At 39.9% G+C, this 23,885-nt stretch overlaps 2 protein-coding genes and 1 non-coding gene across 10 annotated transcripts in view; all 3 read right to left on the bottom strand.

The window, feature by feature from the left end:
* Nucleotides 1–15,412, bottom strand: part of SOS2 (SOS Ras/Rho guanine nucleotide exchange factor 2) — a 100,168-nt gene extending 84,756 nt beyond the window's left edge. Inside the window, exon 1 of one of the 4 annotated variants that reach the window (XM_067736505.1) lies at nucleotides 15,147–15,412. In XM_067736505.1, coding sequence (XP_067592606.1) covers nucleotides 15,147–15,233 — 87 coding nt within the window. In that variant the 5' untranslated portion in view covers nucleotides 15,234–15,412. Of the gene's footprint in view, nucleotides 1–10,598; nucleotides 10,742–15,146 lie in introns of those variants that run through there. The other 3 variants (XM_067736516.1, XM_067736497.1, XM_067736526.1) reach the window with 3 other exon arrangements.
* A 6,181-nt stretch (nucleotides 15,413–21,593) lies between these two features.
* Nucleotides 21,594–21,757, bottom strand: LOC137207295 (U1 spliceosomal RNA). The gene has a single exon (XR_010935018.1). It is a non-coding gene; the product is annotated as a U1 spliceosomal RNA (small nuclear RNA).
* Nucleotides 21,758–21,804: 47 nt separating this feature from the next.
* Nucleotides 21,805–23,885, bottom strand: part of L2HGDH (L-2-hydroxyglutarate dehydrogenase) — a 51,089-nt gene continuing 49,008 nt past the window's right edge. For all 5 annotated transcript variants that reach the window (XM_067736356.1, XM_067736348.1, XM_067736340.1 and 2 more), the window contains one exon: nucleotides 21,805–23,818. In XM_067736356.1, the coding sequence (XP_067592457.1) occupies nucleotides 23,623–23,818 (196 nt within the window). In that variant the 3' untranslated portion in view covers nucleotides 21,805–23,622. The remainder of the gene's footprint in view (nucleotides 23,819–23,885) is intronic.

Raw genomic sequence — 23,885 nt, 5'->3', positions numbered from 1 at the left:
CCGGTCCGGGAGGAACCCACATGCCGCGGAGCGGCTGGGCCCATGAGCCATGGCCGCTGAGCCTGCGCGTCCGGAGCCTGTGCTCCGCAACGGGAGAGGCCACACAGTGAGAGGCCCGCGTATCGCAAAAATAAAAAATCCCAGACATAAATACTAATAAGGACATCAAGATGACAATGAAAGATAACCATATTTTGTACTTTCACAGTATTTACTACCTCAGCACCCTGAGAGACAATCAACATAAAATTACCACATCAGAACAAACTCATTTTCAGATTTTTCTGAAAGACTGGTCAGAAAAAGAGCAATTAAAATAATTTTCAATCTTTAACAGTAGATTAACAAGTCAGACCTGTATTTTAGTTACACCGTATTTTCAAATTGCCAGAAGGTACTTCCTTATACACACACTGTAAACAGAATAGTCATAATACTATATATTCATGCATAGACACATATAAAAGCATTAAACTTTATTTTTTAAATTGATAAATACTAGGTTTGACAAATTTTGGAAATGCTATTTCCTAATATATATATTTTTTCAGTCCCCCATACTCACAATCAAATAAAAAAATCTTGCTAGTGCACTTGTTCAATCAACTATCATTTAAGTTTCTGGTACAATGTAGAAATAAATCCCTCTGGATACACAGTCTGTGTATTTACTTATGTCAAATTCTTTATTCCACTGCTAAGATTTCTGCAAGGATGCAAGTGCCTCAAACACCAATTAAGAATACTGTAAGTTTTGTTTGTTGTAAGAGTTAAAATTCAATTTAAAAAGAAAAAGCGGCAAATTTCATCCTAAAGATATACTACTACAAAATATTGCTCATAGAAATTTTTAAAAACCTAAATAAATGAAAATTTAAACTGTATGGGTTTAAAGACTCAATATTGTTAAGATGTCAATTTCCCTCAAATAATCTATAAATTCAACAAAATTCCAGGATTTTTTTTTTTTGGTAGAAATTGACAGGCTAATTTTAAAATTCCTATGGCTATACAAAGGTCTTAGAATAACCAAAACAACTCTGAAAAAGAACAAAGTCGGAAGGCTAAAACTACCTGATTCCAAGATTTTTTATAAAGCTACAATAATCCAAATAGTGTGGTAATGATGTAAAGATAGGAAAATAGGGACTTCCCTGCCAGTCCAGTGGTTAGGACTTTGCCCTTCCACTGCAGGGGGCGTAGGTTTGATTCTTAGTCAGGGAACTAAGATGCTGCATGCTGCACAGCCAAATAAATAAATAATAAAATAAATAAATTTTTAAAAGATAGGACAAAAGACCAATGCAACAGAATAGAGAATCCAGAAATAAAAACACAAATACAGACAAATGATTTTTTTGCTCGTTCATGCAAAGTTTTAAAATTTTAAAACTTTTGCTCTTCAAAAGATAATATTAAGAGTGAATTGAATATAATCAGTGAATCAGACAATGAACTAATAACATTTTATAGTAATAAAACAATATATTTTGGTCTTTCAAGAACTGAGATTTTCTCCATAGGAATAATTTAATTCTTTAATTTTAAACTATATTAATGTGTACATTGAACGCTCTAAGTTGAAGCCATCATTCTCAATTAAATAACACTACTATGACAATACTTGAACTAAATTTTAAAACAAAAATTAGCACTTTCTCTTGGTAAATAAGCTATAACTCTGTCAGAAATTATTGACTAAATGCATATTAATGTATTAACTATACTTTCTAAGGTGAAGTTGCTATAGTATTTAATGTATATATAGAAAGTGAGAAGAAATGAGTAAGTTGCAGATTAGACAGAATTTAGAATTAGGTTTCGAAAAATGAAGTTGTCATATATGGGTTCTAGCACATCTCACCATAAAAATTCTGGAGATCGGATAATTGTAACCTGGTTAATTTGGGATGATGGATATTTTGGACTAATAGTGACAACATAAATACATTTTAGGACTAGTATACATGTGGCATATGGATTCATGGGAAGAATGAAAACCTAAACTATATAGTTTATAATCCATAAACTATTTTATAGTATTCAAAGATAAGGTATCATTATTGATAGTATTAAATACAGTTACCCTGAACATTGACGGTTCAAAACATTTTACTGGATTATGCAATGTTAACCCAGAATTTGTTTTGATCCTTGGATGTATATATATATATAATAATGCCAATTAACTTTATTTACTTTCTTGTTTACATGTTGGGTTGTTTGTTTTAAAATTATTTTGTTAAAAAAATCCCAATAAAGATTTATTGCTTTTTTTTTTTTTTTTTTTTTTGCCGTACGCGGCCCTCTCACTGTTGTGGTCCCTCCCGTTGCGGAGCACAGGCTCCGGACGCGCAGGCTCAGCGACCATGGCTCACGGGCCCAGCCGCTCCGCGGCATGTGGGATCTTCCCGGACCGGGGCACGAACCCGTGTCCCCTGCATCGGCAGGCGGACTCTCAACCACTGCGCCACCAGGGAAGCCCCTATTGCTATTTTTAAAGAGGTAATACTAAGAGAATAAAAAACTACAGACTGAAAGAAAATCTTTGTATATAAAGGATTTATAGTTAGATACATAAAGAATCCTCAAAACTCAACAACAAGAAATCAAACAACTTAACAAAACAGGGCAAGGGATCTGAACAAACAGTTCACCAAAGAAGATATATGGATGGCAAATAAGGACAGGAGAGATGCTTGACATCATTAATCATCAGGGAAATGCAAATTAAAACAAGATACCAGTATAATAACCCGATTAGGATGGCTAGAAATAAATTTAAATACCAAGTGCTGGCAGGAAGAACTGGAATTCTCATATGTTGCTGGTGGGAATGTAAAACTGTACAACAGTTCAAATAGAAAACAGTGTGACAGTTACTTAAAAAGTTAAACACACCTACTACCTGATCCAGTCACTCGTTGATAATTACCCAAGAGAAAAGGAACTATATGCCCATACAAAGACTTGTATACACATGTTTACAGCTTTTTTTTTTTTTTTTTTTTTTTTTTGCGTTACGCGGGCCTATCACTGTTGCAGCCTCTCCCGTTGCAGAGCACAGGCTCCGGACGCGCAGGCCCAGCGGCCATGGCTCACGGGCCCAGCCGCTCCGCGGCATGTGGGATCCTCCCAGACCGGGGCACGAACCCACGTCCCCTGCATCGGCAGGCGGACTCTCAACCACTGCGCCACCAGGGAAGCCCTACAGCTTTATTTTTAACAGCCAAGATATGAAAACCAAATGTACATCAACAAGTGAATGGATTAAAAAAAAAAAAAAAAAGTGGGGACTTCCCTGGTGGTCCAGTGGTAAAGAATCCGCCTTAATGCAGGGGATGTGGGTTCGATTCCTCGTTAGGGAACTAAGATCCCACATGCCTCGGGGCAACTAAAGTCGCGTGCCGCAACTACTGAGCTCGAGCGCCTCAACTAGAGCCCTCGTGCCACAAACTACAGAGCCCACGCGCCCTGGAGCCTGTGTGCCACAACTAGAGAAGAGAAAACCCACACGTCACAACTAGAGAGAAGGCCGTGCACCACAACAAAGAGCCTGCACACCGCAACAAAAGATCCTGCTTGCCTCAACGAAGATCCTGCATGCTGCAACTAAGACTGGACACGGCCGATAATAAATAAAATAAATAAATAAATGATAAATCTTTAAAAAAAAAAAGTGGTATAGCCACACTATGGAATGCTACTGAACAAAAAGGAATGAACTATTGATGTATGCAACAACATGGATGGATCTCAAAATAATTATGTTGAGTGAAAGAAGCCAGGCAAAAATAACAATATATACTGTGTGATTCCATTACCAAAAAACTCTAGAAAAAGCAATCTATAGTTATAGGAAGCAAATCAGTGATTGCTTGTGGATTAGAGGTCAGGAGGGATGGGAGGGAGAATTATAGAGAGTCAAGAGGAAATCTATGGGCTGAAGGCTATACTATCTTTATTATGAATGTTTCACTTAAGTATACATACATAAAAACTTATCAAACTGTACACTTTAAATATGTGCAGTTTATTGTATGTTAATTCTCAAATAAGTTATTTAAAATCAATATTCTGAGGTAGCATTTTTCTGATCAGGGTGTATAATCAAGAATTGAAACCACAGTTGTACACTATAAACTAAGGTCAGGAACTATTTCTTATGTTTTTGGTCTCTTCCTACTTCCCCACTCCTTTATTCCTAACACAAAGGTAATTTAGCACCATGCTTTGCATAAAGCAAGCACTCAGTAAACAGCTGCTAAATAAATTCATGGTAGCAAACAGATTCCCTGAACTTGCTGAAATTCAGAGACTGGGAAAAATTAAGAAGTCCATTAACTTTGGTTTTATTTCATTGGATATGTACCTGAAGACTCAGTTATCCCATATAACATTATAAATGAGGGGATTCCCACTGTATATTCCTCTATTCCCACTGTCTATTAATATTCACTTCCCTTCCCACTTAGATTTAGTGTTCTTAATTAGGTGCTTTCTTGACAGGTTTTCAAGGTGGATTGATTGATTGACTGATTGATTGATTTACTTTTGGCTGCATTGGGTCTTCCTTGCTGCGCGGGCTTTCTCTAGTTGCGGCGAGCAGGGACTACTCTTTGTTGCGGTGTGTGGGCTTCTCAGTGCAATGGCTTCTCTTGTTGCAGAGCACAGGCTCTAGGTGTGCGGGCTTCAGTAGTTGGCACACGGGCTCAATAGTTGTGGCTTGCAGGCTCTAGAGCACAGGCTCAGTAGTTGTGGCGCATGGGCTTAGTTGCTCCGCGGCATGTGGGATCTTCCCGGACTAGGGATCAAACCTGTGTCCCCTGCACTGGCAGGCCAATTCTTAACCACTGTGCCACCAGGGAAGTCCCCAAGGTGGGTTTACTTAAAATACAGAAACTACAGGCCAGGAATCTCATTCTATTTAGCTTAATATTAGGTAAGGGCTTACCATAAAACAATCAAAACATACAGGAAAGACTATTAGCTGAAACTGAAAGTTTTGTCATTAAAATTTTCCTTGATTGGAATGAAATGGCAAATGAACTGTAAGTACCTTCCCATACAATCAGGCCAAGAAAGTACAGGCTAGATCAATGGTTCCCAACTTGTTCCAGTGGCAGAGCATTTGGAAGTCACAGTGCTCTTAGAAGAATATGAAGTGTTAAGATACTTACACTTCATCATAGTAAGCAAGAAGAATGTTAATAAAAATGACTATAAAACTTAAAACTATAGGCACATGTTTGTAAGTAAAAACAAAAAGTATCATAAGCAGTTCTCCCTGTAAAACCTCTATATCTCTTGTTCATTTACTTTACAATCTTGCACTACTCATTAGCAGATAAACTGCAGCACGTACCACAGACCTAAGAAAAACTTAAGAGAAAAAAATAAAACTGAAAAAAATTAATAGTGGCTTTTTTTCCTGTGACCTGGGGAAAAGATCACTAAGTATTCAGTCAAAGTTTAAGACTCCCTGGGCCAAATGCCCATGTCCTTCAGCATACTACCAAAACTACTATTTGCACTCTTTCTTAAAGAAGATCTGCCGGCAAGGTACTTGCACTCAAGGAGTAAATAAAGGAGGTTCTCCTTTCCCACATCTCCACAACTGCCCTCCTCCCACTTAACTGAAGAAAGGCAGATCTCCTACTTATCCTGAATCTCATTATTGTGCATTGCTCTGCAGTACAATAAATAAATAAATAAATAAATAAATAAATAAATAAATAAATAAATAAATAAATTCTATGACACAAAACAAGGAGACAATGATAAATATTTTTCATTTAACCTTGCTTTTTCTATCCCCTAGCCTACTGTCAAAAAATACACTATAATGCAGGGAAAAGCTCATGAGAACAAAGAAAAGAAAGCATATTTAAAAAGTACTAAATAAGACTTCCCTGGCGGTCCAGTGGTTAAGACCCCACGCTTCCACTGCAGGGGGTATGGGTTTGATCCCTGGTCAGGGAACTAAGATCCCGAGTGCTGCACAGAGCAGCCATAAACAAACAAACAAACAAAACTAAATACAGGCAACATCACCTTATTTCATTCAGGAGAAAAAATTCAAAGCAAGTTTTCACACCTTATCTATCTTTCTATCTTACAATTTGAATTCAGAAGTGAGATGGTTGGCATGTGACATGTATTAACACATTCATTTGAATTGAAAAATTAAGTTAGACTTTGAACAAGATAAATACAATAGGCTGGTTGGCTTGACAACTAAATTGACTTTACCAATTAGGTTATGTGGGGATATTTTCCATAAAATGAGTAGGCAGAATTCTAAGGTGGCTGGCTTCCAAGATTCCCACCCCTGGTATACATGCCCTGTACACTCCTCTCCTCTTGAATGTGGGCAGGACCTGTGAATAGGGTGAGATATCACTCCTATGATAATATTACCGTATATGGCAAAGGTGACTAAGGTCTGTAATCAGTTGATCTTGAGTTAATCAAAAGGGAGATTACCCTGGGTGGGCCAGACCTAAATCAGGTGAGTCCTTCAAAAGAGGGTCTAGAAGTGTGAGACAAGTGACAGCAGCAGATGCAGTTCTGCTGGCTTTGAAGAAGCAAACTGACATATTATAGGGAGGGTCATATGGCAAGGAATGGCAGCAGCCTCTGGGAGCTGAGGGCCTCAGACAGGAAACTGAAAGGAAATGAATTCTGCTAAGAATCACATAAGCTTGGGAGAAGACCCTGAGCCTCAGATGAGTCTGCAGCCCAAGCCAAAACCTTGATTTCAGCCCATGGGACCCAAAGCAGAGAATCTAGCTAAGCCATGTCTGGACTTCTAACTTAGAGTAACTGTGAGATAATAAATGTGTGTTGTGTTAAGCCACCAAGTTGTTGATAATTTCTTATGCAGCAACAGAAAATTAATACAATAAGCTAGATCTACAGCTCCAAGGATTCAATGAAAATGTATTTAAAAAGTGTGATAAGGTAGGGCTTCCCTGGTGGCACAGTGGTTGAGAGTCCGCCTGCCGATGCAGGGGACACAGGTTCATGCCCCGGTCTGGGAAGATCCCACATGCCGCGGAGCGGCTGGGCCCATGATCCATGGCCACTGAGCCTGTGCGTCCGGAGCCTGTGCTCCACAACGGGAGAGGCCACAGCTGTGAGAGGCCCGCGTACTGCAAAAAACAAACAAACAAACAAACAACAACAACAAAAAAGTGTGATAAGGTAAAATACATCTTATGAGTAAATATTGCCATGGCTAAGGTATATTGAAGTTAATACTATTTTTATTTTCCCAATCTTTCTTGGATATATTGGACTAAACAAGGTACTTCTAAATAAAAAAAGTGAAAAAGTAGCAGTAATAATAATCAGTCATTTGACAAGTCCTAGAAAATCTAGAAAATGAAAAAGTGAATAACTCTAAAGATCAGGTAACAAGTCATTTTTCAAGTCAGGTGCTTTATGATTATTATTTTTCAAAATTCATGACATTTATGTTCTTTTGATCAACTATGGACTACTAATAACTCAACCCAAAAGGAAGTTTTAAAGCTTTATGGTCATTGGGGAAATTTTTTAAAATTCAGTATATAGACATTTTTGTTGTTGCAAAGAAGTATAAATACAAAGGAGGGATCAAAGACTTTTAAACATAAAATAAATATTATATTAGAATATAATTATGTGGGGAAACTAGAATGAAAAGTTCACAGAGAAAAAAGAACAATGTAAATTTCCAACCATTAAAAAAGCACTTTGTCGTGTATTTTAAAAGGATGAACGGTGTGTATTTCATTGGGTACATTTTTTTTAAATTATCTTACTCTTTTATTTTTTTAACATCTTTATTGGAGTATAATTGCTTTACAATGGTGTGTTAGTTTCTGCTTTATAACAAAATGAATCAGCTATAAGTATACATATATCCCCATATCTCCTCCCTCTTGCGTCTCCCTCCCACCCTCCCTATCCCACCCCCTAGTTGGTCACAAAGCACAGAGCTGATCTCCCTGTGCTATGCAGCTGCTTCCCACTGGCGATCTATTTTACATTTGGTAGTGTATTTTGGGTACATTTAAAAGACTAACGGGACTATTTTATTTTAAAACATCAGTATTTACAAAACATATAAAACTATATCTTCTGAAACTAAACTTAAAGATGAAAATTTTTAGATGTCAGCATAAAAATGTACAAATTTTTCAAAAATTCTTTTGGGATACATAGCAAAAAAGTTAGAAAACTCCTTTTAAGAGAACGAATCAAGACTCGGTGTTGATTAGACATGAACCTGGTGTGAGAGGGAAGGAACAGATGATGCCTAGGTTCCTAGGTTTCTGGCTTGAGAACTGAGTACTGTATCATTTATACTGGAGACGTTAAGTTTAGGGAAGATGATAATAAGCTTGGATTGGGACATGCTGTGAACATTTACATATGAATGTCCAGGAAGCAGGAGGTGCAGATAGGCTGCAAGAGAAGGCCTCTTCAAGATGATGTTTGTCTGAAGACTTACAGGAGGTAAAAGGGCCACTCATGTTTTTATCTGCAGGAAGGTTGTTCTAGGCAGAAGAAACTCCAAGTACAATACAAAAGCCCTGACTAGAACATGTCTATGTGTTGGAGGTACGAGGAAGCCAGTGTGGTGCACGAGTAGAGCAAAAAAAGGTCAGTAGTAAATGAGGTCAGTGAGGTAAAAGGAGAAGCGGGGGAAATACCAGACTGCAGAGGGCCTAGCAGGCCACTGGGAGGACTTCGACTTTTATTCTGAGAAGCACTGAACAAGGTTTGAGCAAAGGAGTGACATGATCCCACTTATCTCTATTGTGTTGAGAAAAGGCTGAATGGGGCAAGGGTAGAAGAGAGGAGACCAGTTAAGAGGCTACTTTGATACTCCCAGAGTGTTCCCAGGTGGTAGAAGTGGAAGAGTGAGAAATGGTGACTGAATATTGCTATAGTGTGAAGTAGAGCTAAAAGGATTTGCTGACAGATTAGATACGGTTTATAAAAGAAAGACAGGATTCAAGAATAACTCAATATTTTGAGCAACTAGAATGATGGAGTAGCCATTTACTAATGTTGGAAATGTTACAAAAGGAGCAAGTTTTCAGGGGAAGAGAAAGAGCTCAGTATTAGTTGAGATGCCTATCACACATCTTTGTGGAAGTGTTAAGAAAGAAACTGGATATCCAAACTCAGGAGAGACACCTGAGCCAGAATTATAAATTGGAAACCATCAGATAGAGATGAAATGTGAAGCAATGAGGCTGGGTGGGATCTCCAAGAAATCTACTGTAAATAGAAACAGGAGTCCAAAGACTAAGCTCCAGGGAGGTCAGGATGATGTAGATGGGAAGATGAGGAGATCAACAAAGGAGAAGAACTAGGAGTAGTCAGAGAGGGAGAAAACCAGCAGCGTTTGGTGTCCTGGAAGCCAAATGAGGAAAAGATTTCAAAAAGGAGGAAGAGATAAACTATTAAATGCTGCTAATGGGTCAATTAAGAAAAAATTACCAGAGGCTTCCCTGGTGGCGCAGTGGTTGAGAGTCTGCCTGCCGATGCAGGGGACACAGGTTTGTGCCCCGGTCCGGGAAGATCCCACATGTTGCGGAGCGGCTGGGCCCGTGAGCCATGGCCGCTGAGCCTGCGCGTCCGGAGCCTGTGCTCCGCAACGGGAGAGGCCCGCGTACGGCAAAAAAAAAAAAAAAAAAATTACAAAGTGCTATGTAAGTAAGAAGCAGTATTTGAGTTTACAAAGTGTCTTAATGAAGAAAACTGGGGTAATAAAAACTTTACTTGGAGGAGATCATAGTAGTGCTCATATCTAGATCTTGATGTTATTTTCATTGTGTTGCTTACACATTAAAATGTAAAGTGTATAACACTTTACACATTTCAAAAGCTTTCTACTTACTATATGTTCTTATGTAAAAAAAGAAAAGAATTTTAGGTTGTTAATTTTTAACATGATTCCATGAGACAATGCTAAATCCATTACTTCCATTAAAATTCCTTCCTGATTCGAATATGCAGGCTAACAGGATATAACCAAACTACTGCTCCCTTGAAAGAAAGGCCATGGTTAATAAAAAGATATACACTTGATTTATGTCAAGTGGTAACACAAGTAATGCTTTGGATACTCAGCATAAAACACTTTAATGGAATATTATTGCTCCAAATACACCATACCAAAATTAACCTGAAAAATAGAAGAAGACTACTAAATCATGGCTGAGACGAAGCTAAATGCAGCAAGCTAAAACGCATTCCTAATGCTCATCCAGTTCTGGCTGAACCCCTTGGGTCAGTCTGGGTCATTATTAGTTTGGAATAATTCCAAATGACTCCCTAGAGTTCTACTGTTATATTCAGTGGCTTTAGGAAATCCAGAACAGGCCTCATGTCACAAAAATCATAGTTTCTCCTATTCCTTTTAGTTGGAGTGATCTTCTCAAAGAAGCAACTTTGATCAAGTTCATCTAATTAATTTGTCACATAAATAACCCTATAGGCCTTCCTATTCACAGGTAAAGACCTTAACCTGGGTCTACACTAGAGTCTCTCAACTAGCTCATCTCCTTTTTTTAAAAAAAATAAACTTATTTATTTACTTTGGGCTGTGTTGGGTCTTCGTTGCTGCACGCAGGCTTGTTGTGATGCGCAGGCTTCTCATTGTGGTGGCTTCTCTTGTTGTGGAGCATGGGCTCTAGGTGCACGGGCTTCAGTAGTTGTGGCACACAGGCTCAGTAGCTGTGGCTTGCAGACTCTAGGGCAAAGGCTTGGTAGTTGTGGCACACAGGCTTAGGTGCTCCGCGGCATGTGGGACCTTCCCGGACCAGGGCTCGAACCCATGTCCCCTGCATTGGCAGGCGGATTCTTAACCACTGCGCCACCAGGGAAGTCCTCATCTCCTTTTCACTTGGTCTTGGTTCTTTAAATCAAGTCATGTTCCTACCTTTCCCTAGGGCTCAAATCCTTTCTCCCGTTTCTTTGTTTTGTTAATTCCTATTGATCTTTCAGATAATTAACTTCTTTACTGTCTGCCTCTCCCAGGCCTCTCTGCCACAGCCATTTAGAATGGAAGCTTTATGAGACCAAGGCCTTGCTACAACCTCAGTACCAAGAACAGCACCTGGCACACAGGAGGCACTCAATAAATATCTGAATATATCCTCCAGAGCTCAGCATGAATGTCACTTCCTTAAAGAAGCCTTCCTTGACCTTCTTATATCAGTAACACCAATTTCATTTTCTCAAAGGACCCCCAGGCTTTTCTTCTGGGCCCCAGGAAAGATCCAGCACAATCTTCTAAAATAGTTCCAAGAGATATTAGTACAAAGGCATAAACACTAGACTCTTTCAGATTTCACAAAAGCAGTTCTGAATCAAAACCCTCAACCTTCTTCCCCCACCCCCCCACCCCGCCACAGACTGCTATTAATTAACTCAAACATTCACACCTCTTGAATTTTAACAGATATCTAAGAGCAAACTATAATGGTTGAGGTGGGAGGTCAATATTTAACCTGAATGAAATTAGACTCAGGAACAAGGTAACTCTACCAATTCTTTCTAGTTCTCTGTGACATTTGTAACTACAGATAATAACGACAGACATTTTCTCTTCCTTGGCTAGCCTGGTGAATAAGGCCTTACAGAAAAGGCATCTACCACGGAAATACCAGGGACTAAAATACCTGCTAAAATGATTTTAAGGCATGTTTCCCACATATAGAATGCCTACACTGATTTTTCTCAGCATACAATCGAATAGCACATGCACAAAGTACCACAGGCATTTCAAAGACACAGGTAATAAGCTGCATTTACAAATATATCCCACACTCTTTTTTCCTCCGAGTAATATGATAGCTTCAATCTTCTCGGGGAATAGTGATGAAGGCATTTATGTCTCTGGCTCTTTTAGGAAAGATACATAATTTAGCAGTAATGTTAACAATGCATGTATTATCCATTAGCAGTGTCATTTAGCTCTACTTTACCCTTTGTAGTTCTGTATGTACTTAAATGTCCTAGGTGAAGTTCTGTTTTAACTGTTAAAGAACAGCAGCACAACAAAACAAAAAGTTAAAGAACAACACATTTCTATTTCCAAAATTATTTTTTCTTAAATCTATTTCTCAATGCTCGTGTTTCTTCTACATAGTGAAATGAATATTTAATGCTGGTTTAAAAAAATCCCTTGCGTTTTCAGTCAGTAATAGTAACTTGGTCAAATATATGTATTTTTTGGTTTCCAGAAAAATCAGCCAAAACTTGAAAATAAGCAAAAGAGATAACTAGGTGTTCTTCAGCACAGTTCAAGCTACGCTTGAACCTTTGATTACTTTCTACTGACTGGGCTCTTTTACAAATTGATCAGATTAACTTAGAGATTTTTGTCTGGTACAGATGCAAAACCTAATCAGCAGGAAAGACAATCCCAAATTTACTGCTTATGTTCTTGTAGGACATTAACAAATTTTGTGTCCAACCCCAAAATCTTACTTTAATATTCTTTTATTAAGTTGCCTATAAATACCTACCTCCTCCAATTTTCATTTGAAGTGGTTCTAAGATCTCATGAGTTCCCTCATTAAGTAGTAAATTGAATCAAAATTACTGATACATGTTCGTTCACATTGGTATGAGAGTTGTGACTTTACCTTTCTGAAAATTATATTTTAACAGTTTTGGAGGTTCCATCAAGATGCCCAAGTGAACTAACCTCACAGAGTTAATTAAACAACCTTGTTCTTTTCAAACACAGAGATATTCCTTACAAAACCTTGAGCTCATAACTGCTATCTCATTTACATAAACCAAAACCTCAAAGTTTATAATTTTCAGTCTAGGTGGTAAACACCTTTAGAGCAAGGCCTTTACTTTTATTCATGTTTGTATTCTTAGGATCCAGCTTGGTGCCAAGTACCTAAAATGTGTTCAATAAATGTTAAATGAAACTAGCGTACACATGTTTGATGGCAACACCAACTGGAGGAGAAAAATCTTAGTAGTCTAATACTATTGCTGCATCTACTATTAATCCTAGCAGTCTTTGTAACAATCTGGTCAGCTGGTAGAAGGAAACCAAATTCTAGATGCCTTGAATGTGAAGACAGAGCCTCCCCATAAGTGGTAGGAATTCTCAGTGTACAAAGACAAGGGTGGCAAGTATAGACCAGAATTTAACTCATCCTTCAAAGAGTGAACCTTGAGCTCTTTAAGAACTAAAACTCTTAGCAAGCACTACAAACCTACATGTTGCAATACCACAAAACTGAACATAATCTGAATTATGAACACCAAAAACTTTCCAAAAACATAAAAAGTGTCTTCCATAGGAATATACCTCAATTCTAGAATAACAGTAAATTAATAAGTTAAATAGAAACTGCTTCTTGAATTCACCTCAAAAGACCAGATTTTCTTTGCTGTATTTATTCCATAAGCAAAGGATGTACAAGAACTGTGGAATAAGAAAATAGAGATCTACAAGGCATCTGAGTTCCAAGAAAACAAGCACAACACATAAATGCAAAATACCAGACTCAAAGCAATGGACTAGGATTGGATGCTAATGCTGGCTTTGTTTCCAGGCTAACCTGAAGATACAAATCTGTATTTGTGCATGACGGATTATTAGGGTCAAAGCTACCTACTGAATAAGTTATGCAACACATAATCAAATTCTATTTGCTACCAGAAAATACTAGTAGGTGGAGACCTACTTCACACTGCCAACAATACAGGCCTACCTGATAACCGTACTCAACACTTCTTTCTATGTGGTGGAAGATTTAATTACTATCTAAGCATTTCCCCCTTTGCTTTTCATTATCACCACTCAGCACACTTTCCATTTCTTTCCCTCTCCTTATAGAATCAGGCTGCCCACAAAAGGAAGGTCAATTTAATACTTTTAACACCTAATATACCTGTGAAATGATAACTGTCTAGCTGCTCCTAGCCACCTCCACCAAATTCTTTAAAAAGATACTAGCTGGTGTTTGGCCCAAGGGAGGCAGTATCTCTTCGTAAGAATTATGAAAATAATGGCAAATCTAAAACTCTGAATGAATGAGGAAAATGTTTTTAATTTAATATACTACTTCCTTTCACTTGTAGAAATTTAACGTATGAAGATTTATTTTCCAAGGGCAGCCTTTTAAATTAATGTTTATTCTTTATTATTTTAAAATTTATTCTTGGTTATTTTCCACAAAAGGTAGAAGGGACTAAGTTTGAATCACTGGCAAGGAAAACCCACGCTCAGTAGGTATGGTATCTTCTCCTGCACCCATTTACACTCTTTAAATGCCTTGACCTTACAAAAGGTTTTATTATAAAAATGATAGTATGATTATTACCTAAATGCAGACGAAAACTGACACCATCTACAGGAGAGATGCACCCTAGTGATGCACCCAAACTTAAAAGATTCATTTTTATGAGCTGCTCCTTTTTCGTCCCCTTAAAATGATTCTAAGTGCTAAACTGCACTCAGTGAAGAAACTGACCGAATTCTACAAGGGAAATCTCTCGTAAACAGGGGGGACGCCTTTTGCAGGAAGGGAGGAGGCACTTTAAGTTGACCTCAAGAATTGTTCAAAGCAATATCATGGCTCACTGACATTTCTCGAGAAACACATCCATCTTACAAAAAAAAAAGTCACCACCTCTTAGGTGAGTGGACCCCCTTCACGAGCAAATCGACTAAGGGAACAGCCCCAAGGAACTTAATTAAAAGTAATTACACAGGCTAGAAATGTGCTTTTGTTTTAGAAACTGTCTAAATACCAGCGGGACTTTCTCTTGCCCGAATCCAGCCTGAGGACAACAAATTGGTCAACGGCGGAAGTCGCCTGACGAAATGACTGCAACGTGAAATCCAGTTTTATGATCATAACAAAACCTTCCTTCCGGGGCCAAGCAAGAACTTGAGAAAACGTCCTTTTGGACGCAGCAGGCAATCACGCGCCCCCATCGCCAGCCGGAGAAAAAGTGCTGGGCCTGCGGGCCCCGAGCGCGGGGAGGGCGTGTAGCTCCCCGTAAGAGCGTCCGAGGGGCCGCGGCCCGCGCGCCCCGCCCGCCTGCCTCCCGCCTCTGCCCCGGCACCTCCCTGGGGGCCCCGCGGCCGCACGGGCACCAGCACTGACCTTCCGCAGGGCCGAGACCAACAGTCCCCGCCATTTCGGACTGTTCTCTTCGCTGAAGAACTCGTACGGCTGCGGCGCCTGCTGCATGGCCCCGGCGGCAGCGCCTCCGCATCGGGGGCGGCCCGCGGGCCGAAACGGGCCGGGCCGGTGGCCTGACAGACAGGGCGCAGGCCGCCTCGCCTCGCCGGCCGCCGCCGCCTCCTCCTGCCCGGGCCGCGGCTACGGCCGAGGCAGCTCGGAGGCGGCGCCGGCGGGCGGGCGGGGGCTCCGGGGGCGGCTTCCTCGGCCCCGCGGCCTCGCCTAGTGCAGAGTCCGCAGAGGAAGCGCGGCGGCCCGTGAACCCGGACGGCCCCCGGCTGCGACCGAAGCGGTGGCCTCCTTTCCCGGCGGTGCTGGCCCGCTTCTCGGGCGGCTCCTCCTCCTTTGTCTGGGTTCGCAACCCGGCGGGGGTACAGCTGGCCTCTCCCCTCCTCGGACTCCCGCTACGGCCGCGGCAAGCAGAGAGCGGCGGCGGCGGCGGCTTGTCTCCTCATCGCCTCATCTCCGCCCTCCCAACCGGCAACACCGCCCTGCCCGGCCCACCCGAGTCACCTCCAGAGGGCCCTGGGGACAGACCGGGCGCGCGCGTCGGGCGAGAGAGCCACACTGGTGCGCACAGCGTTGGCCACCACCACCGCCGCCGCCCCTTCAGCAGCCGCGCACAGCGCCCCAGGGCCGCCGCCAAGCTCCGGGTCCCAGCAAGCGCGGCTCGGCCAGCCCCCTCCGCCCCGCGCTCATTATCCCGTGTAGCTGGAGCAGCCCCGCACGGAGCATGCGCGCCGCGGAGAGGGCAAAGGGGCTGGCCGGGAGCGGAGGCCTCCTCGCAGGAGTGCGCGTCTCCTGGGCGCTTGCTGGGTGTACGTTCCAGACAGACTCCGCAACTCACTGACTGCGTTTTACACACACTCTCCCTCCTCTCGATCTTCCCGAGACAATCCTGACTCGATGCCACTCCTCGAGCCCCAGGACTCCGTCATGGGAAGCAGTATAGGGATTTGTAGAGAAAGGGACTTTCCGGCTGGACAAGATATTTAATGTATTTGTGTTTACATGGCTATTCTGTATATGTAACAATTTCATAGCGTGGTGCTGTGGGGACTGAAGGAAGTGAGGAGTGGGAAGCCCTTAGCACACAGTAGGGCCAAAAAAGGCAGATGGCAACGTTAATCAAGCTTGAACTTAAAGGTCTTTCACTTGCATGAGCCCCTATGTGTTCACAAAAATTTCATACCGTTTTGGTAAAACTTCCCATATTTTTGCATTGTTTTCTTAATGGTGTCCTCCAAACTGTGGCGGTGTGGAGGTGTCAGGCGCCACAAAACCCGGATCTGCCCTTGGGGCCAGCCATACTCATCAGCAGCCCAAAAAAGATCCCCAGACCTTAAGCTTTCCTGAGTTGAAGACTCTGGAAACTTTATCATTAACATAAATTTCATCCCACTAAAGACGCTGAGAACATACATGAATTACAGTACATTGTTCCCAGCCACTAGCAGTGAGGAAGGGAAAGGAAGAACAGGTTGCCAAAAAAAAAAAAGTCTGTGCCACGCTTCAGTTCCAGATCAGTAGCAGAGCAATTATCCTACCTTAAAACAAGCACCATTTTGTCATTTTGGCAAAATCATAATGGCAGAGTTGGAAAATTTAGTATCCACTCAACCATTTTTCTAATCCAAGTATCCACTGAATCAAGAATCTTTTCTAATAGATAAGCAACAAGGATATATTGTACAGCACAGGGAAATATAGCCAGTGTTTTGTAATAAGTTTAAGTGGAGCATAATATATAAAAAATATTGAATCATTGTGTTGTACACCTGAAACTAATATTGTAAATCAGAAATACTTCAATTAAAAAAATATCTCTAGGGCTTCCCTGGTGGCGCAGTGGTTGAGGGTCCTTCTGCCGATGCAGGGGACGCGGGTTCGTGCCCCAGTCCGGGAGGATCCCGCGTGCCGCGGAGCGGCTGGGCCCATGAGCCGTGCCCGCTGGGCCTGCGCGTCCGGAGCCTGTGCTCCGCAATGGGAGAGGCCACAGCAGTGAGAAGCCCGCGTACTTAAAAAAAAAAAAAATATATATATATATATATATATATATATATATAATGGCCACACCCACATTCCCACGTACAATACTTGGGATAAAGGTAAGATAGGGAAATTCTTGTATCTCTCCAATCTTTCCATCAGTGAGGGCAAAGATCTTGGCTTATATAGTGTCTTTACTTTTCTCTCTCTTCCTGAACTCCAGCTATAAACTGCTAGGCTGTCAAACTACTGGACTGTGATTGTATTTTCTTGTAGGAGAGTAAAGTTGTTAATGGGAAGTTTCATTCTTGGCTAAGGAGGTTAGAAGCCTTCTCTGGGTCAAATCAGGTCTGAAGACACATTTTGTTTAACCAAAGCTATATTTAAAATTTTTAAACTGTTGTTAATATTTTAAAATTAAGAGATTTCGTATAAAAATCTGGATTTTCAGCTTCTCTTGACAAAGATCTGGCAACACTGGGCCCTGATGCTTCTTGCAAGGGAATAATCAGCAGGCAGTGGGGTAGTGGCTGCCTCTTTAGAAAAATATGCCATCCCGTTTCCAGTTGGCTATACTCCCCAGCTGGCACTCTTCACCCTTTTATGTAACCTGCCTAGTCTCTACAGGCATCTGAGTTGTGATCTGTGGGCTAGGCAAACAGAAATGTGATCCACGTGCATGTGGAAGATAATCCAAGAATGACACCAGTAAAAAGTTTCCCAACCAGACAAATGGGCCACCTAGAAAAACATGTTGGATCAATACTGTATACTCTACACTAGGCTAAAGCCAAGATGTGTCAAATATTTAAATGTAAAAAATAAAACCATAAAATAATCTGTTTATAACTTTGGAGTACAAAGACCTTTCTACTATGATATAAAATGTAGATTGATAAATTCTATTTTTTTAAATGTATACCAAAGAAAAACACCACAAGCTAAGCCAAAAGGCAAATAACAAACTGGAAAAAATATTCGCAACTCATTTCCTACACAGTTAATCTCCCTAACATCTAAAGGAATTCCTGCAAATTAATAAGACTAAAACTTAATAAGAAAATAAAGATAAAAGATATGAAAAGGAAATATAAATGTCTCAAACATATTGAAGATGCGCAACCTCATATTACAAAAATCGCAAATTTAAATAATACTGTTATCATTTTTCACCTATTAGAATAGAATAGCACAGTTCAGAAAGTTTGATTATATACTATGTTGGTGAGAATATGGGGAAACTGGTACTCTGATAGATTATTGGTGAGATTGGTAAATTGGTTCAATCTCCATCAAGGGCAACTTGACAACATCCAAGTTGCAAAGGCATATACCCTTTGACCCGATAAATTCTAAGAATATGTCCTATAGGTATACTTGCTCATATGTGAAATGACTTTGCACAGTATTATTCATTACGGTATTGTTTGTTACAGCAAAACAACAACAAAAAAAAACCCTAGAAATAAACAATTTAAATAATCATCAGTAGGAATAAGGGACTGGTTCAACAAATAATAAATCCAGAGAATGGAACCTATAAAGTCATCTAAAAAGAACCAGGCCACTGTGTTCAGGCCACTTGAACATTCTCCAAGATACACCGCAAAGCGAAAAGAGCAGGATGTATAATACAGTATGCAGAGTATGCTACCAGTTGTGTAAAAAAAAATGGAGACAGTATTTTATTATATATAAATATTTCTGCAAGGCTGCACAAGATATTGATAAGTTTTGATGCCTCAGGGATAAGAACTGGGGGGCTAGAGGAGAGAGGGAGACTTGCCACTGTGTACTTTTTTATAACTTTTGAATTTTCAACTATATGAATGTTGTACTTATTCAAAATATTAATTAAAAGCTGTTTTTTTAAATGAAAAACTCCAACCTCATTAGAAACACACGCTTCAAGTGTTGAAAAATAGAAGTATTAAACACACTGATACCATGAGAGAGAGGGCCTATGGATATATAACGAAAACTCAATCATAAATTTGAGTTAAAATTAATATGCTATCATACTAAGAATTTGATAGTAATTTTACTTGTCTTTAGAATTTATTTTTAAAATTTTTTATTGAAGTATAGTTCATTTACAATGTCGTATAAGTTTCAGTTGTCCAGCACGGCGATTCAGTTGTACACACACACACACACACGCGCACACACACACACACACACATATATATATATATATATATGCTTTTTAAGATTATTTTCCCTTATACATTATTACATAATATTGAGTACAGTTCCCTGTGCTATACAGTAGGTCCTTGTAGGTTATCTATTTTATACATAGTAATGTGTATATGTTAATCCCAGTCTCCCAATTTATCCCTCCCCCCACACCCTTTCCCCTTTAGTAACCATAAGTTTGTTTTCTGTCTCTGTCTCTTTCTGTTTTGGAAGTAAGTTCATTTGTGTCTTTTTTGTTTTTCTTTTAGATTCCACATATAAGCGGTATCGTATGATATTTGCCTTTCTCTGTCTGGCTTACTTCACTTAGTGTGATAATCTCTAGGTCCATCCATGTTGCTGCAAATGGCATTATTTCATTCTTTTTTATGGCTCACATTCCATTGTATATATATACGACATCTTCTTTATCCATTTTTCTGTTGGTGGACATTTAGGTTGCTTCCATCTCTTGGCTATTGTAAATAGTGCTGCATTGAACATTGGGGTGCATGTATCTTTTCGAATTATGGTTTTCTCTGGATATATGCCCAGGAGTAGGGTTGCTGGATCATATAGTAGCTCTATTTTTAGTTTTTTAAGGAACCTCCATACTTGTTCTCCATAGTGGCTGCACCAGTTTACATTCCCACCAACAGTGTAGGAGAGTTCCTATTTCTCTACACCCTCTCCTGCATTTGTTATTTGTAGACTTTTTGGTGATGGCCATTCTGACCGGTGTGAGGTGATACCTCATTGTAATTTTACTTGTCTTTTTAGAATTTAGAATGGCTTTAAGGAGATAAGTTGAATGACCCAAGCACATCTCAAATTTTAAAAGGCAGTAAAAATTTTACCACTAATATTCTCTCAGGGCTTCCCTGGTGGCGCAGTGGTTGAGAGTCCGCCTGCCGATGCAGGGGACACGGGTTCGTGCCCTGGTCTGGGAAGATCCCACATGCCGCGGAGCGGCTAGGCCCGTGAGCCATGGCCGCTGAGCCTGCGCGTCCGGAGCCTGTGCTCCGCAACGGGAGAGGCCACAAGAGTGAGAGGCCCGCGTACAACAACAACAACAACAAAAAAAATTCTCTCACTGAAAAACATTTTCAAGAAGGACTTAACTTTTTTCGCATTTACTCTCTCCTACTTCCTCCATTTATTTAAAGCTACAAGTGCTGCCAGTCAGTAGCAAACCAAAGCAATGCCACAGGAAACAATAAATGTTGTTGTCACTCACTTTCATGGTCCGTTGCTGTAGCTAACTCTGGTCCTCTTAACAGTCCACCCGCTGGAAAGAAATTGGAGCAGGCACTCAGATAGATCATTTGCCCTATAACCCATATGGGAGGCTCATGCCCAGAACCCCAACCCCGTGTAAGAGGTGGCATACCGAAAATGTCTTCCCAAGAGGAACAATAATTTTGTATGAAATTCCAAAAGATTTACTTATTGCCCTCCTCTCCATGGAAAAAGCACTGTGTATTGGTATGTTATACACATTCTACTATGGAACAGAAATAATGTTCCCTGGTACTCTGGGTATGAGGATGACACTGAAGTCAGCCAGATATTGCTACCACTACCAAATGGAAAGCCATTTTTTGTAAGTAGGAAAGTGCTCCACTTTTTTTTTTTTGGCTGTGTAGGGTCTTCATTGCTGTGCACGGGCTTTCTCTAGCTGCAGCGAGTGGGCGTCACACTTCGTTGCGGTGCTCGTGCTTCTCATTGCGGTGGCTTCTCTTGTTGCGGAGCATGGGCTCCAGGCGCGTGGGCTTCAGTGGTTGCAGCTCACGGGCTTAGTTGCTCCACAGCATGTGGGATCTTCCGGGACCAGGGATCGAACCTGTGTCCCCTGCATTGGCAGGCAGATTCTTAACCACTGCGCCACCCGGGAAGTCCCTAGTGTTCCACTTTTTACCCAAAATATAAACTACTCTTCCTCATTTTTATATTATACACAAATACAAGCTTTTTTCTTTTGATTGGCTGCTATTTAAAGCCTATTGATAGCACAAAATTTATATGAATCAGAGTTTTTAAAAAATACTTATTTCTCCATATCCCTGTGTCATATTAACCACCATCCAGTACCCACATTAAATGGATGACACACTAAAGGTTCTCTTCAGTATTACATAAACACAACCACTGGACCCCTAGAAAACGGTCTTGAAGGATCTCTATTGTTAAAACAGAAAAAAACAGGGGAAAGCTCAAACACAGTTCCCCAATACCACAAATCATGCAGCCAAGTTTCCCACATTTGGGGAAATTGCAGGGCTCAGCACATCCGGAGTGCAATGCATGAGCTGCACCCTGGGAAAACCACCCTCATGATCATGGTATATCCCCTCCCAGGTAAGTACTGAATCAGAGTTTTTATGAAACTAAAATTTATGTTCACAACACCAAAGCTCATTAAAATATTTTTAATATTAATATACAATTCTTCTCTCTTAGAAATACACAAAACTTTTAAATATTATAGCATTATTCCACAACAAAACTCTATTGACATAAATAAAAACGTTTTACAATAGAATAATCTACACATTCAAAACGCTTTCAATAATTTTTTCACTTGTATTTTTTGGGGTAAAGACCCAAAAGGAATGGGGGTTGCTTTAATTAGGGTAGTTATTTTTATAACTTCAGTCTTTCACAGCTTAGTGTATATGCAATCTTACTGTTAATGAAATAGAGAATTGTAATATTTTCCATCTCTTAATAGTCTTGCAATGAAACAGAAAATACCCTGTGTATCACATTTCTTGGAAGAATCGGTTGTTATGAAGAACCATTAGGGCTTGTTTCCTCTGTGAATACTTTCCAACTGCTTTCAGTATTCTCATCCCAAGTGCTGAAGAACTGTCTAATCTATTCACCTGAGATGTGCTATTCTGTAACATGAGCTGATGATGTGTAGCCTTTCAAATTAATTGATGAGGTAGCTCAATGTAATCATTGGCTTAAAGTGAAAAGGAAGAAAACTGGTAAGTTTTGCTATCAACCAAAATGCTCATCTTTCTGACTCATCCTTCACACAGTTTTGGAGAGACGAGAGGAAAGAAAAAATGAAGACTGGAAGATTAATCCAGAGACAGCATATGTGAGGGAATGGATGAAAATTTCTCACCTAAATGGTGGTTCTGCAATAAGTTTCCCCACATTATACCATATTTTCATTTATATTTCTATTTTCCAACATTCTGTATTGCAAGAATCATTTCAACAGATACCACACACACACGTATATATATAGTACATAGTATACAGTATGGCACTGGGCAACAATTTAAAATACTCATGAAATACACATGATTGTAAGGCACTTTTGCGGTGTACAAAAGTGAATGCCTCAAAATTAGGTATTTCCCCCAAATGAAGAAATATCCTCATAAAGGTTTATAGGATTCTGGAAAAGTCAAGTAGGCATGAATCATTAGTGATCTTGGCCAACATCTGAGAACCTTGGTATGACTGAAGAACAGAGATATAAGAGATAAATACTATTTTAAATTACAAAGTTCTGTATGTCAGTGTCAGGATTCTAAGTTCTTTTAGTTTCTCAACCACAGAAGACTGAAGAGTAAGCAAAATACTCATTGTGGACTGCTGTTTAGATTTAGGGATGACACCAGACCAAGTGAATTATAAAGAAACTGGGAATAATAAATGCTTTGAGTTTCTTTTGCAAAGTTATTTCTTACAAATGTAGATAAGACAGAATCTTATTCAAACTACTTCAAAATGTGAAATTTCATATATTTGAATCAACAATTTTAAATTCCCACATACAAATACTGTTGCTCTAAATGATGTGAGCTTTTCTATGACTCTTCAAAATTAAAAGGTTTGCAACCTACAATATATTTTCTTGTCTAGAAAAGACAAAAAAGCTTAGATATTATAAAGTCAAAAAGTTAGGGGAATAATCACTTTTTCATGCTGTAGTTCCCAGAAATTCCAAAAAAGCCAAATCTCTAGGTCATGGTTGGTGAGGACAGGTCATTAACAAAGTCAAGAATTCAGGACAGATACAACTGTACCTTTTTAAAGAGCATGGACTTTAAAAAATCATTATTTCCACATTACATAATTTAAAAAATTCAGTGGTTATCTAAAATGACATTTTAAACCATTTTTCTTAAATGAAACTTAAAGAATGTAGTTAGTACATTCTTGTTGCTGAATGTGGAGATTAAAATGCATACCTAGCTCCTTTCATTATTTACAATTTAAATCTCTGTTGTACTTCATCTGCAATCATTCCAGAAATTGCAAGGGAAGAAGTGGCAGCAGGGGAAGGTGCATTTCTCACATGAAGAATGCGATTTCCAATATCCCCAACTCCTCCATCAAATACAAAATCTTCTACGAGATTTCCATCTCTATCCAGGGCTTGGGCTCTTACTCCAGCTGGACCTCTGCAAAAGCAAGAGTGGTAGTCATCTGACTAGAAGCGACAGGACACTTTACATACGTGTCAGTGGT

The sequence above is a fragment of the Pseudorca crassidens genome, chromosome 1 (assembly GCF_039906515.1).
Source record: "Pseudorca crassidens isolate mPseCra1 chromosome 1, mPseCra1.hap1, whole genome shotgun sequence".
Taxonomy (NCBI): Eukaryota; Metazoa; Chordata; class Mammalia; order Artiodactyla; family Delphinidae; genus Pseudorca; species Pseudorca crassidens.
This window is presented reverse-complemented; position numbering and strand designations above follow the sequence as displayed.